Consider the following 13,210-nt stretch of genomic DNA (forward strand, 5'->3'; position numbering starts at 1 on the left):
GAACTTGCATGCTCTTTGTGGCAATGGTGCATTTATACCTTATAAATGCACCATTGCCACAAAGAGCATGCAAGTTTTTCCCCTCTTCTTTTTATGGCAGGTTATCTTCTCGCTGTCTCACAATGATGGAATGTAAGTTAACAAGGAACCATTTCACGCAGCTGCACTGGACAACACCCTCTGAATAACGTAATTGCACGAGGGAAGAGCTGCAACACCTCGAGGCCGACGCTCCTCCATCATTAATGCTGCTGCACAGTTCCGTGTTCGCCGCACATGGGGGATTATTGAGTTGTACTCTTGTAACATCCAAGCTGGCAGCAGTGAACCAGTTTGCATTAACAAGGCTGCCGGACAAATGATGGGGGGTTGAGTCGGTATCAGCTGCAGCAGATGCACACGCCAGTAATTGACTCTTTTGAAAAACCCTCAGCACAAGAAAACAATTTGTTATTTGCCTGTTAATCAGGACTTCCCAAGAAGTGTAGATCCAATCTCGAGTAACCGTAGATCCAACCTTGGAGGGGTGGTGGTGGTGGTGGTGGTGGTGGTGGTGGTGGTGGGGGGGGGGGGGGTTGGGCTTTAATAAGCTCTCATATCGGAGCAGGAGCCCACCAGCGAAGACAGCGTCGTATTTACTTTACGTCTCGGTTTGATTAAATTAAATCGTGGAGTCGACCAAGATCTGGTTCAGCTCAACATCACTTTGTAATTAGATATGGATGAAATCTTTTTTCCTATGGTGCCTAATTCGTCATGGAGATTATAAAAAAAAAAAAATTCTGTTGGCAATTAAGAGATAAGGTCAAACATGTAAGTTAATATAATATAAAACAAAGTCAATTAGTGTTTTTTTTCTTGGCTTACTCATCCCCAGCTTCACAGATGTGTGTTTATTTATTTTTTATTGATAAAATACGGGATATTAATTTGATTTGGAGGACCCATAATGCATCATGGTGATTACTAAGCTTATATAATAATAATAGCTTAAGCTAATAATATAAAAACAGATACAGCCTACCGTTCAAAAGTTACTAACAAAAGTTAGAAATGTTCTTATTTTTGAAGGAAAAGCACTTTTTTCAATGAATATAACATTAAATGAATCAGAAATACACTCTATACAATGTTAATGTGGTAAACGACTATTCTAGCTGCAAACTTGCAAAATTTGATTTGAATCCACATGCTGTTACGGGGGAAAGTAACCACATACAGTAAAGACGTGTTTTTTTATTTTTTTTACATACAAATATATGAAGAGATACCAATTTGCTCCTATATATAAATACAGAACTTGTGAATAAAATGTTGTGCCATTGTCCATGAAAGTCCAAAAATGGGATTGACAAAGTTAACGCAACAATTAAAAGTCTAAATAAAGATGAAATACATAGAGAAGATAAATACAATAAAATAGGTACATAAAAACGCAATACATACAAATACAAAACCAGGCAGCAAAAACACAATATCATATTAATGCAATACAGCACGTGTCAAACTCAAGGCCCGGGGGCCAGATGTGGCCCGCGAGTGATTAACTGGTCTGAAAAATTCTGTGTTAAAATAGGTCTATGCTGCTTTAAGGCATGCGTTGACCATAAACGACATTTCCCATAATGCATGGCAATTGCGTTACCCACTAGTGACGGCATGCTGTCCTCAGCCGCGATATTTCAGACTGAACTCTCACACCCAGAAGACAGAGTGTGTTGTGATTGGCCAGCCAGCGTAGAGCCTTCCCAACTGTCTTGTGATTGGCCAATACCCGGAAGTGACATATTCAGCACACCAGCTCTCAGAAGCGCAGCTCCCCCCTCTGGACCGGTGGATGCACTGCTACTGATTATCAAAACATTGTTTTAACAATGTTTAAAAAAAGCTTTGTCACGACTCCCCGCCGCAGTCCCTTTAATGAATTTGAATAAGTAATAAATACAGAAAGTTATTTAGCAATATGTTATGGAGCAGTTACCTTTAGTTTACATTATATTTGGTTACATTTTGTTACATTTATTCTGTATGACAGTTACATCTGGCCCTTTGAGGGCAACCATTATGCTGATGTGGCCCTGATGTGAAAATGAGTTTGACACCCCTGTATTAGACTTTCAGTAATAATGAAACATATCTGTTTTTAAGCCTCGCTCATTTCGTCCCCATAAGGAAGACAAGTCCCCATAATGTGACTGTGTAAACAGACTTAGGTCCCCACGACATCAGTGATACCTGGAACACACACACACACAAACTTGTTTTTATATCATCGAAATAATGCATTCCTTATCCTAACCTTAACCATCACAACAAAGTGCCTAAACCTAAACCTTAAGCCCAATTTATACTCCTGCGTAAAGTGCTCTGCGTAGGTTACGCAGAACGGCCACTGTTTCAACAACAACAGTCTTTCTCTCTCTTTCTCTCTCGACGCCATTGCTCACTGTAGCCAGAAGCAGAACAACCTTGCCCAGCGACCCCTACTGTTCGGGCGGGAAATTGCAGCGCGTATCCACGACGCAGAAGTATAAAGGCTCGAGGCGTCTCCGTGGTGACGCAGTCGGATAACGCATACGCAGTCGGAGAAGTATAATGTGGCCCTAAACCTAAACCTAAACCTAAACCTAAACCCAATGCTAACAATCGGTTTGTACACTTTTTGGACCTCACAAAGATATAAATACACACACAACACTAACCTAAACCCTTCGTCATAAACTCCCAAAAGCCCTTTAAAGTTTGACATGACTCCAAATGTGTCCTCACAGCCCACTACAGACACATACACACACGTGTTCCTGTCACCACACCTGAATCTACAGTATACGACTGTAACGCTGCTGCTGCTGCTGTTGCTGCTGCCACGCGCACAAACTAAAAAAAAACCTTGTCATAATGACCACTGGGTTTGTTTTTCTCATGTCAGCTGAAATGTTCGGTCCCTGCAGGACAGAGAGTCTCCAGTGAGAAGTTCCCGTGTGTGTCACGTCTCAGCGCTCTCCCTCTGACAATCCCCCCCTTTGTGCCAATTGTAATCCCTGTTTACAACCTGTAATGATGAGAGTTTAACGATCTCTCTTTCTCTGTGTGTGTGTGTGTGTGTGTGTGTGTGAAGTGGGACATGCTGGTCATCAGACCATACAGCACTTGTTGTGTCATCCATTAATGTTTTGTTTATGATGCAACAATTCTGTCCTTTTTATCATCCCGGGGACAAATGCGAGTCTCACAAATGTTATTATGCACACGCACACACACACACACACACACAGTACAGGGCATCACATGCATAAAATAAGGGTCATCCTTTTGTTTGTGGAGGGAACAAAAAAAAAAAATTGTTTTACACACAAACGGCATGGAACGCACAAACACGCACAAACACGCATCCATGTGCGTAAAATGCACATCGGAGACTCTGGAAGGAGAAGAATCAGACGAAGGACGGAGACGAGTTGCATTTCATCTTCTTGATGCTACGCTGCTGCTGCTGCTGCTGCTCCTATGTGTGTGTGTGTGTGTGTGTGTGTGTGTGTGTGTGTGGGTGTGTTAGTCCCCTCGGATGAGCACATGCGGCTGAGGATGCAGCTGGGAGCATGAGTTCTGACCGAGAGGAGTATGACATGGTCTGTCAGAGAGCTGTGACCCTAATTGTTGACCTCTGCCTGCACAACAGCACACTGTTGGATGAGGATACCTGTGAGGATTTCCTCTTCCTGTTGTCCAGCCAAGGCGCCGTCCATAAGGAGAAGAGTAAGTACAATATGGAACTCCTGATCTATAAGATAGTCGACGCTGTGATTGTTGTTGCTCTGTAAGTCTCTGTGCTCTGGTTTTCTGGGTTTTTTTCGTTTGTGTTTATCATATCTAAAGTCATGTTTTATAAGGTCTCTCTGAGAGAGAGAGAGCTCTTAAGATATTACTCACCTCAGGGCAGCAAGGAGCGAAGAGGTGTGCAGACTCCAGAGAGCAGAGTGTTAATAGTTAAGAGTTACGCCTGACGAATGCCGGCTCATGCTGTCCTGATCGCTCAGGCTTTTACGAAGAGAAAACACTGTTTGTTTACATGTAAACATGTTTGTTTTTTTTAAACTTATTCATGAGGGGCGATGTACACATTTGTTGCAGCTTGTGCATCTGTTGCTTTGGCACTTGTAGAGAGGAATAATAATCCTCCAGCCTCTTTTCAAATCAGAGCAGCTTCTTCCACAGCCTCTGGCAGACTGTTGTGTTTTTTTTAAGTTTGTTTCTTCGACTGCATCCGACACACGTCGCTTGATTTTGCTCGAAATTAGCGCTGCGATGTTAGATAACGCTCGACAAGATTGGAATGCGCGGTGTGTGGATAATTGTAGATCTTAAAAAAAACAAAAAAAAAACAACTTCATCTGGAAAACGCTGGATTTTGAACGCAGCCTTGATTTTGATCCGTTGCAAATAACTGTAATCTATACTCATTAGCTTATCTGTCCTAATTAGATTTTTTTTTCCCTTCCAAACAAAGACTTTGTTGCGCGTTGATGTGAAAATGTTTTGACATCTTTTGTTTGACAAACTTCAGCCGTGTCAGCAGGTGCACACAGGAGAGAGCAGGGAAATATCAATTCTGGCTTCTTTTTCAAGGGTGCCCCCCCACCCCCCCCCACCCCCTGTTCACAGAGCGCTTGTCAACCAATCCTGACCAAATCCACTGTCACCTCACATCAGCCTCAGCGGAGGAATTGAACGTACATCCCCCCGGTGCCACTGGCATCTAAGACTGAGCTGTGGGGACATGAAATGCCATTGCACGTTATGTTGCCACTGATGTAAATGATTTCTGCCACATGAGAAGCTAAAGACAAGCTGCTGCACATAATGGTGGAGGATGTGTAGGATGGGGGTTGGGGGGGGGGGGGGGTGTAGGAAATGTCTTCTTACATGCATCAACAAATCCTGCATATAGATGTGGTCATGTTCACCAAACAGGACCCATAATGCATCATGGTGGTGATTACTAAACTCATATAATAATAATAGCTTAATCTAATAATATAAAAACATATACACTCTACTGTTCAAAAGTTTGGGGTCACTTAGAAATGTCCTTATTTTTGAAGGAAAAGCACTTTCTTTCAATGAATATAACATTAATCAGAATATAAGGAACAAAGCTTGAAATAATCAATGAAACCATGTTTATTAAAACTAACAAAAAGTAACACTTTGACTCAAGTATTCACGATTTTGGAGTTTATTTCGGGTTTTAATATTTTTTTCTTCAGGGCCTTAATTTTCCCATAATTGAAGTTTCAACTTTTAATACACTACTATTTGTAGGTCGTAAGTCAGGGGTCACCTATACAATTTTGTTTGTGTTTTCCATCAAAAGTCACACTTTTATTCATCAAAAGAGTTGCAAAACGATTAGAAAATATAGTCAAGACATTGACAAGATGAGAAATAATGATTCCTATTCAAAATAATAATTTTGCCCTTTCGCCAAAGAACAAGCAAAACTGTTTTCAGCTGTGCTAACATCATTGCACAAGGGTTTTCAAATCATTCAGCCTTCTAACGCAATTAGCGCGCATTAGAACACTGGAAATGGGCCTCTATACACCTATGTACATATTCCATTAGCTAGAATGGTTGTTTACCACATTAACAATGTATAGAGTGTGTTTCTGATTAATTTAATGTTATATTCATTGAAAAAAAGTGCTTTTCCTAAAAAAATAAGGACATTTCTAAGTGACCCCAAACTTTTCAACGGTTGTGTACTTTTTAAGACAGTTTTTTTTAGGTTTAGGACAGAGTTTTAGGTTTATTTGACTTTGAATTGAACACAGTGAACCTTCAGTCACGAATGACAGTCTGGAAGCTTGTATTTTCTGTATGGTAAAGTAAACACAAACATATACGCATGCAATTTTGGCATGCAAATTTCAGATGCATTGCAGATGCACTGTGTATACACAGTGGGAAAAAAAAGAAATATGTTCGATGCAAATTTCCACAACCCCCGGGGGGGAGGCAACAATGAAGTCAGGCAAAGAAGCATCCACAGGAGAAGAAAAATGTGCTCAACAAAAATCCCAAAGCTTCTACTGTAGATGTAATGAGATGAGGGGGAAGGAAATGACACAAAGAAAAGTTACTGGTGAGTTCAGTGATGAGTGAGAGGCTGAGACTGAGAACAAATGCAAACACACAAAGCCGATATTCCCGCACACACCAACGCTGACGCGTGTTGCAAACTAATGCACAGCTTTAGCATCGGTTGTTCCGGGTGAAAAGAGCCGGAAAAAAGTTACTTAAAAAGCAAATACTGATGAGTCTGTGCAGTTCAGCTCACCGCTGTGTGGTTTGTAATGGTTCACCCTAATCTGAGCTGAGTTTCCACCACAGGGTGTGTGTGTGTGTGTGTGTGTGGTGGACTGGATACGTGAATTACATATTTCTGCAGCTGCGTCACCTATAGAGTCAGCGGCGCGACACAGAGTTTAAGCTCGCCAAAAATCCTCAAAGAAGGAAAAATGCGACACAGAGCAACAATAGACCAGCATTCAGTGTTCTTTCCTCCTGGCATGTGGTTTCTTCAGCAACGAGAAAGAAGACGAAGACTTTGTGAGAGACGAGGCCGCAGGCGGGCATTTTTCCCCTGTCGTTCATAACAGACCACTGTGCTTTGTGCCTCAACACAAGGGTGCCAAAAAGTGGGATAGTACACATCAGGTATTTTGGTTCCATTCTCCGTGTTTGACGACAGAGAAGCAAACAATTGTGTGATGTACCAGACATGGTTGGAATGAGGATAAAGGTGTCTGTAAGAGTCTTAACACCAAAGTTTGGTGTGTTTTGGAGTTCTGGTTAGTTTATTTTATTTTTTTTCCATCTGAATATCGCAAAACATGTATAATACTACAGCTGGAGTAATGGATCACTACAAATGTTCTTACAAAGAAGTGATAAGTCACATTTCAGTTTGGTAAACTGAAAGCCAAATGCTATTCCCCACATTTGTCATGTGTTTGCTACCAACGCCATCTGCTTCCTCATCATTTTCAACTTTTTCTGCGACGGTTTCCTTCATTTTCTCGGCGAAATGTTGGCAAATGAACTTCTTCACATCTGCTCCGAGAAATACTTAATGTAGTATGCATGTTATTATTATTTTTAGTATTATTATTTAATCTGAAGCTTTTGTGTAGAATTGCAAATATACGGATGTACATATGTTTATATAAACATATACACATCCATATACTATGTATATATACATATACACATATACACATATTCACATAATATGTGAATATGTGTATATGTATATATATTATATATATATACATATATATATAGACACATATACACACATATGTACATATATACACATATATATATATATATACATATATACACATACATATACACATAAATATACACATAAATATACATATATGTATATTTGTATATATCTATATATATATTACACATATATTTGTATGTATGTTATATATACACATATACACATACCTATATACACATATATACACATAAACATACATATACATATATGTATATTCATATATACACGTATATATATATGTATGTATATATATACACATATATGAAAACCTCTGTTTCCATTTGCCTCATTTTCTCCTCTGTGAACGAGCACATTATGAACGTACAGCTGTTTAAACACATTAGCAGCTCTCAGCCTCACAGCAGCAGACATTTACAACAAAAAAAAACATCCCACTGTCGGATGAGTGTCCCTATATTAGTTACAAATCGATTGGGATAAATTGTACCCGATGCTATTGCGAGATAATAACCCATTATCTCCGACGACCGATTTGTTAAATCTTGCGCTGCTCTGTTTGTATTCCGATCGAGACTAAAATGTCACTGCGCGGAAGCCACCTGCTGTTCATGCGAACGGCGACGCGAGACTTTCCCGTGTGCGATAAACGAGCACTCAGATCAGCAGCTCACACTCTGCTGAGCGCACACTTCCTGCTGATCAACTGCCTGCTTTAGATCTTGATATTCACTCTGGAGCATTGGCACAGGTTACAAAACACATCCCCTAAGCCTGTGTAGTTCCTGGATGCTCTTTTAAGCCATCTCTCCTTCAAACACACACACACACACACACGCACGCACACACACACACACACACACAAAAAAAAAATTGGTCCAAAAATTGACCAAAAAAAATTTGGTCCAAAATTTGACAAAAAAAATTTGGTCCAAAATTTGACAAAAGAATTTTGGTCCAAAATTTGACAAAACAATTTTGGTCCAAAATTTGACAAAAAAATTTTGGTCCAAAATTTGACAAAAAAAATTGGTCCAAAATTTGACAAAAAAATTTGGTCCAAAATTTGACAAAAAAATATTTGGACCAAAATTTGACCAAAAAAATTTGGTCCAAAATTTGACCAAAAAAATTTGGTCCAAAATTTGACCAAAAAAATTTGGTCCAAAATTTGACCAAAAAAATTTGGTCCAAAATTTGACCAAAAAAATTTGGTCCAAAATTTGACAAAACGTCATACTATACATGTTGTCCAAAATTTGAAAAAAAAAAATGGACAAATTGAGTATAGCATGTTATAGCAACCTAAGGAAGTGATTTCAATGAAAACAAAGTGAGGACCGGCCAAAATGTCCTCACCGTAAAAATGACCTCACTTTGTTGGTTAAAAACCCTCACTGGTCCTCAGTATGCTGCAAGTACAAGAACACACACACACACACACACACACACACACACACACACACACACACACACACACACACACACACACACACACACACACACACACACACACACACACACACACACACACACACACACACACACACACACACACACACACAGCAGCAGCTTCAGTTGTGGGCCTTGGTTGACGAGGCTTATTTTAGATCACATCATTTCCCGCACGCCCTCATCTCATCTTGGGGTTTATTAAACAAGACCTTGGCCAACCGGAGGACATCGCATCGCAGCGCCCCGTGGACCGTTCGTTCCGTCCCCACTGGTCTGCTCCTCGCCGTCCGCGGCGTTTTGCGGGGGGGACAGATGGTGCAATGCAGGTTGAATCCAAAACAGGAAAAAAACAAGAACATCAAATTAACTGCACTGTGGAGATTAGAAGCCCATCTGAACCACGGTGCCTTTCAATAATTCATACCAACGGTCTACTGTCGCTGTGCTTTATTGATACAACATTTCACTGTAGACCACAAAGGAACGCCGGAGACACGGTCCCCTTTCTGTTGCGAGAGATAATATGCCAAAAAAATGTCTGTCTCAGCTGCCACGAAAAGAGCAACCAGCAGTCCTCAAAGGCTTCTGCCATTATTGCTGTAATTATTAGAATAATAAAACACTTCTCTCTCTCTTCTTTTTTTTTTTTTTGCACCTTTTCCCTTCCAGGAAACAGAATTAGGGGGTGTTTATGTATTCATAGGTATCCACACAGCCTTTAATCCCTGCTCTGCACCTTAACACAAGTGGGAAGGTGTAAGATTAGATAACATAAAGGTATATTTGATGACACTTGAGCTTAAAAGCAAATATATATATTGTAGCCGAGTCAGGTCAGTAAACCCAGATTGGAGGAGGGGGAGGAGGCGGAGGAGGAGGACATAATGACGGGCCAAGTGGAGCACATTTTTCATTATAATTAATGCACTAAAAGGCAAAAGTCACACAGTGGCTTGAATACCAATCATCTCCACTGTAGGGACGTCCGGGAAGAAAATGACAAGAGACAACGCTTTCATCATCAAGTGTTTCTCTGAAGGCTGCTCTGGTGCATCATCCTCCACATTTCAACTTTGAAGCTCAACGGTAACCGGGGACGTCCCCCCAGAGGGCGCTGGTTTCTAGACATACTGTAAATATAATGTCCTCAGTGGGACGGCTGTGGAGCTACTGTGAATGTGAATGAATCCATTATTTGATTTTTTTTTTGTCTTCTCCCTCTCTTGAAGGTCACCACGGTGGATGATCTGCATATTTGGTTTGGCAGCGTTTTTTTATTTCCCTTTTCTGGCACAACCCTCATATTAATCTGGGCTTGGGACCATGTAGTGAACTCCGTGCGTCCCCTGTTGCTCGGGTCATTTGAGAGTGTCCAATTAACAATGAGCAATAGCGATTGGCTACCTTCCTCCGGGTTACCACAACGCTTGGCCTGGTGGAACCTTGCAATCCTTGGGTCACAAGCCATTTGTCTTTCTACACTACTACACTACTACTGGTGAAGAAAGAAATTGTTTTTATTTTCGTGACAAGGAAAAGGTCAATCTTCACAGGAGTTGATCCTAGCTGGAGAAAGACCCAGAGCAAAGTGAGCCCTCCACATTTATACCTGAGCAACTCCCCCTTTTAAATTCCTGCAATAGACAAAGAGTCTGCCATTCCAGGCGGTGTTTTCACACCTCTTTGTCTACTCTAGGTATCGGGGAGCCGACTCCCTGCGGATGTTGTAGGAAGGTGTCAAGGCCACGTTATACTTCTCCGACTGCGTATGCGTTATCGAGCCTTCATACTTCTGCGTCATGGTGACGGATACGCGCTGCAATTTCCCGCCCGATCAGTAGGGGTCGATGCGCAAGGTTGTTCTGCTTCAGGCTACAGTGAGCAATGACGTCGAGAGAGAAAGAGAGAGAAAGACTGTTGTTGTTGAAACAGTGGCCGTTTCTCACTTTTCTGTGTCACGGAACGCAGTTTTAAGATAATTTGAGGCGAGAAATTGGCCATTTAGAGTCTAAACATGTGCTGTGTGTGTTAAGATATGACGTATTTATAGTTTGGCAGCGACGTTATCGGCGGGGATCAGCCCCGCGTCTGTGGACGCTCGGTGCGCAGAGTGAGCCCTTGCCGTCTCCGTTGTCCCTTGACGGAGTGACGGACACTTAAAAAATATTTCGTGCAGTCGGAGACGACGCAGAGGCTCTTCGACAGGCTCTGCGTCGACGCAGAGTCTCTGCGTAACCTACGCAGAGCACTTTACGCAGGAGTATAAATTGGGCTTCAGTTCAGGCTTGAGACAATATACAATACACTATAAACAAAGGACCTGGTATTCTGTGTTCAGCAGGTATAGGGTGATGGGCATCAGAGTGAAGGCAAAAGGGCCAACAAGGGCTCAGCATCAGAGTTATGTCACACTTTTTCGTTTACTACATAATTCCATATGTGTTCATTCACAGTGTTGATGGCTTCAGTGAGAATCTACAATGTAAATAGTCAAGAAAATAAAGAAAAACCTTTCAAATGAGAAGGTGTGCCCAAACCTTTGACTGGTAGTGTATGGGCAGCACCTGATGAATCCCCATAAATAAATAATAATAAAGTCTCTGTTGCAGAGACGAAACCACAGTGTCTTGTACCGCGTTTTAAGTGCTTAACAGGACGGTACTGCCGTCTTGGTTTTCTCCCACAAAATGCATCAGAGTCATTACTGGTGTAAGTGATTGGTGTGTGTGTGTGTGTGTGTGTGTGTGTGTGTGTGTGTGTGTGGGTGGTGGTGTTGAGTAATGCAGAAAACAGGCTGTGTGTTACCCAGACCAGCGCACTGGGCAAAGGCCTGTGCTGTGCCATCAAGCAGAACATTGGTTTATTGATTAAAGAATCAGGCCACGAGTGAGCACGGCCTCACAAGGCAAGGAGAAATGCAGTTGAGCGAGAGAAATACCCTTTTTTTCCCTTTCTTTTATTCTCCATTTGCATTACATTATTCTGTAGCTTCATATGTATGAATGTGCAACAGTTGAGTTTTAGTTGACCCTTCAAACCCCCAAGACTATCGCTGTCCGTCAGTGTGCTTACATTTCCATTCTTGTGCAGAGAGAATGACTTTCAATTTCGAGAATTCGTCATTGACATTTGCAGTTATTTTAGGTTTCAGACAGTTAAATCCCACAGGATGTCATTTTTTAAGCAGCGTGGGGTCATGGGAGTTGTCGTTGTTTGTGGCGGAATGTGCAGTAAATGGCAGCGGGGTTAGTCCTGATTCATTAGTGACAAAATGAAGAAAATACACCGGCTGTGACTGGTAGTAATGAATATTTCCTTCCTCACGCTGATGTTTGATATGAAGAGCATGTGTGGCAATGACGAAGCACCATCATCATCATCATCGTTTACTCCTGCAGAGAAGCTGTTAACTTCTGTACATGCAATGTAGATAAATCCAGCTGAAAAACTTCAAGATAAGCGGTACATATAGTAGAGCTCAAACAATTAATTGATTATTGATTGTTTTTTTTCATGATTAAAACAAGATTTCTGATTGTTTTTAGCTTCTTAAAGGTGAAGTAAGTAGTTTATAGTGCCATCTAGAGGAGAGGCTGAAATTTACAACAAAGAACTTCTCCTCTGCTCACCCCCTCCCTTCCCTGAGCGCTACGGTGTCCTCAGCCGGTCAAATGTCGTCCTCGTCGTCTTTCTCCGTGTCAGCTGATGAGGTTCGTGAGGTGAGGGAGAGGGCGAGCTACCGCGGCCGTAAGCAGACGAAGCGGAGAGAGAGGAGGCGGGACTTCCGCTACAAGTAAAGAGACGCTTGATTTGTTCTCTCGCGTTTGTCCTTACAGGCTCCGGTAGAAACACGGCGTCTCGCTGCTAACAGTGGCTATGCAACCGCGGCCCGCGACCATGTTATTTTACATGACTTTTTGAAACAAAAACTATTATACAGCGACTAGACAATGCAGGAGCACATAATATGCATAAAAAAGTGGATTTTGGGTTATATAAACCCATAAATACTACACAGTGTCCCTTTAAAGGTGAATATTTTCTTTGTTTCTTTGCTCCGCGTAACAAAGAAATCATTAAAAGTGAATCATTTTGATTTGTGGACAAAACAAGACATTCGAGAGCATCGTCATTTCCAGGATCGACAAACACCGATCAACGTATTTTAACATTTTCTGACATTTTATGGACCAAACGATTAATCGGGAAAATAATCATTAATTGCAGCAAGTTATTTTATTCAAGTTAAATCACGATAATGTGACTGAAGAAAAATGATTCAGCTATGGCTGGATATTAAAAATCTGTTCTATTCAAAGCAAAAAAAAAAGAAAAAAGTCAGCTGTGACAAGTTAAACTGCACGTTGGGGGTGGTTTAAAGTTTGATGAGAAACTTTTCAGGAGGGGGTGAAAAAGCAATGTCATTACCGCCACACATTCCTC

General features: G+C 41.3%; 1 protein-coding gene across 1 annotated transcript in view; it reads left to right on the forward strand.

The window, feature by feature from the left end:
• Positions 1-3,584: 3,584 nt before the first annotated feature.
• syt6a (synaptotagmin VIa) overlaps positions 3,585-13,210 on the forward strand; it is a gene marked incomplete at its 3' end in the record, with an annotated part of 73,853 nt that continues 64,227 nt past the window's right edge. Inside the window, exon 1 of the mRNA XM_083895376.1 lies at positions 3,585-3,756. Within this exon, the coding sequence (XP_083751502.1) occupies positions 3,600-3,756 (157 nt within the window). The 5' untranslated portion in view covers positions 3,585-3,599. The remainder of the gene's footprint in view (positions 3,757-13,210) is intronic.

Source organism: Microchirus variegatus (assembly GCF_963457635.1).
Source record: "Microchirus variegatus genome assembly, chromosome: 9".
NCBI classification, from domain to species: Eukaryota; Metazoa; Chordata; class Actinopteri; order Pleuronectiformes; family Soleidae; genus Microchirus; species Microchirus variegatus.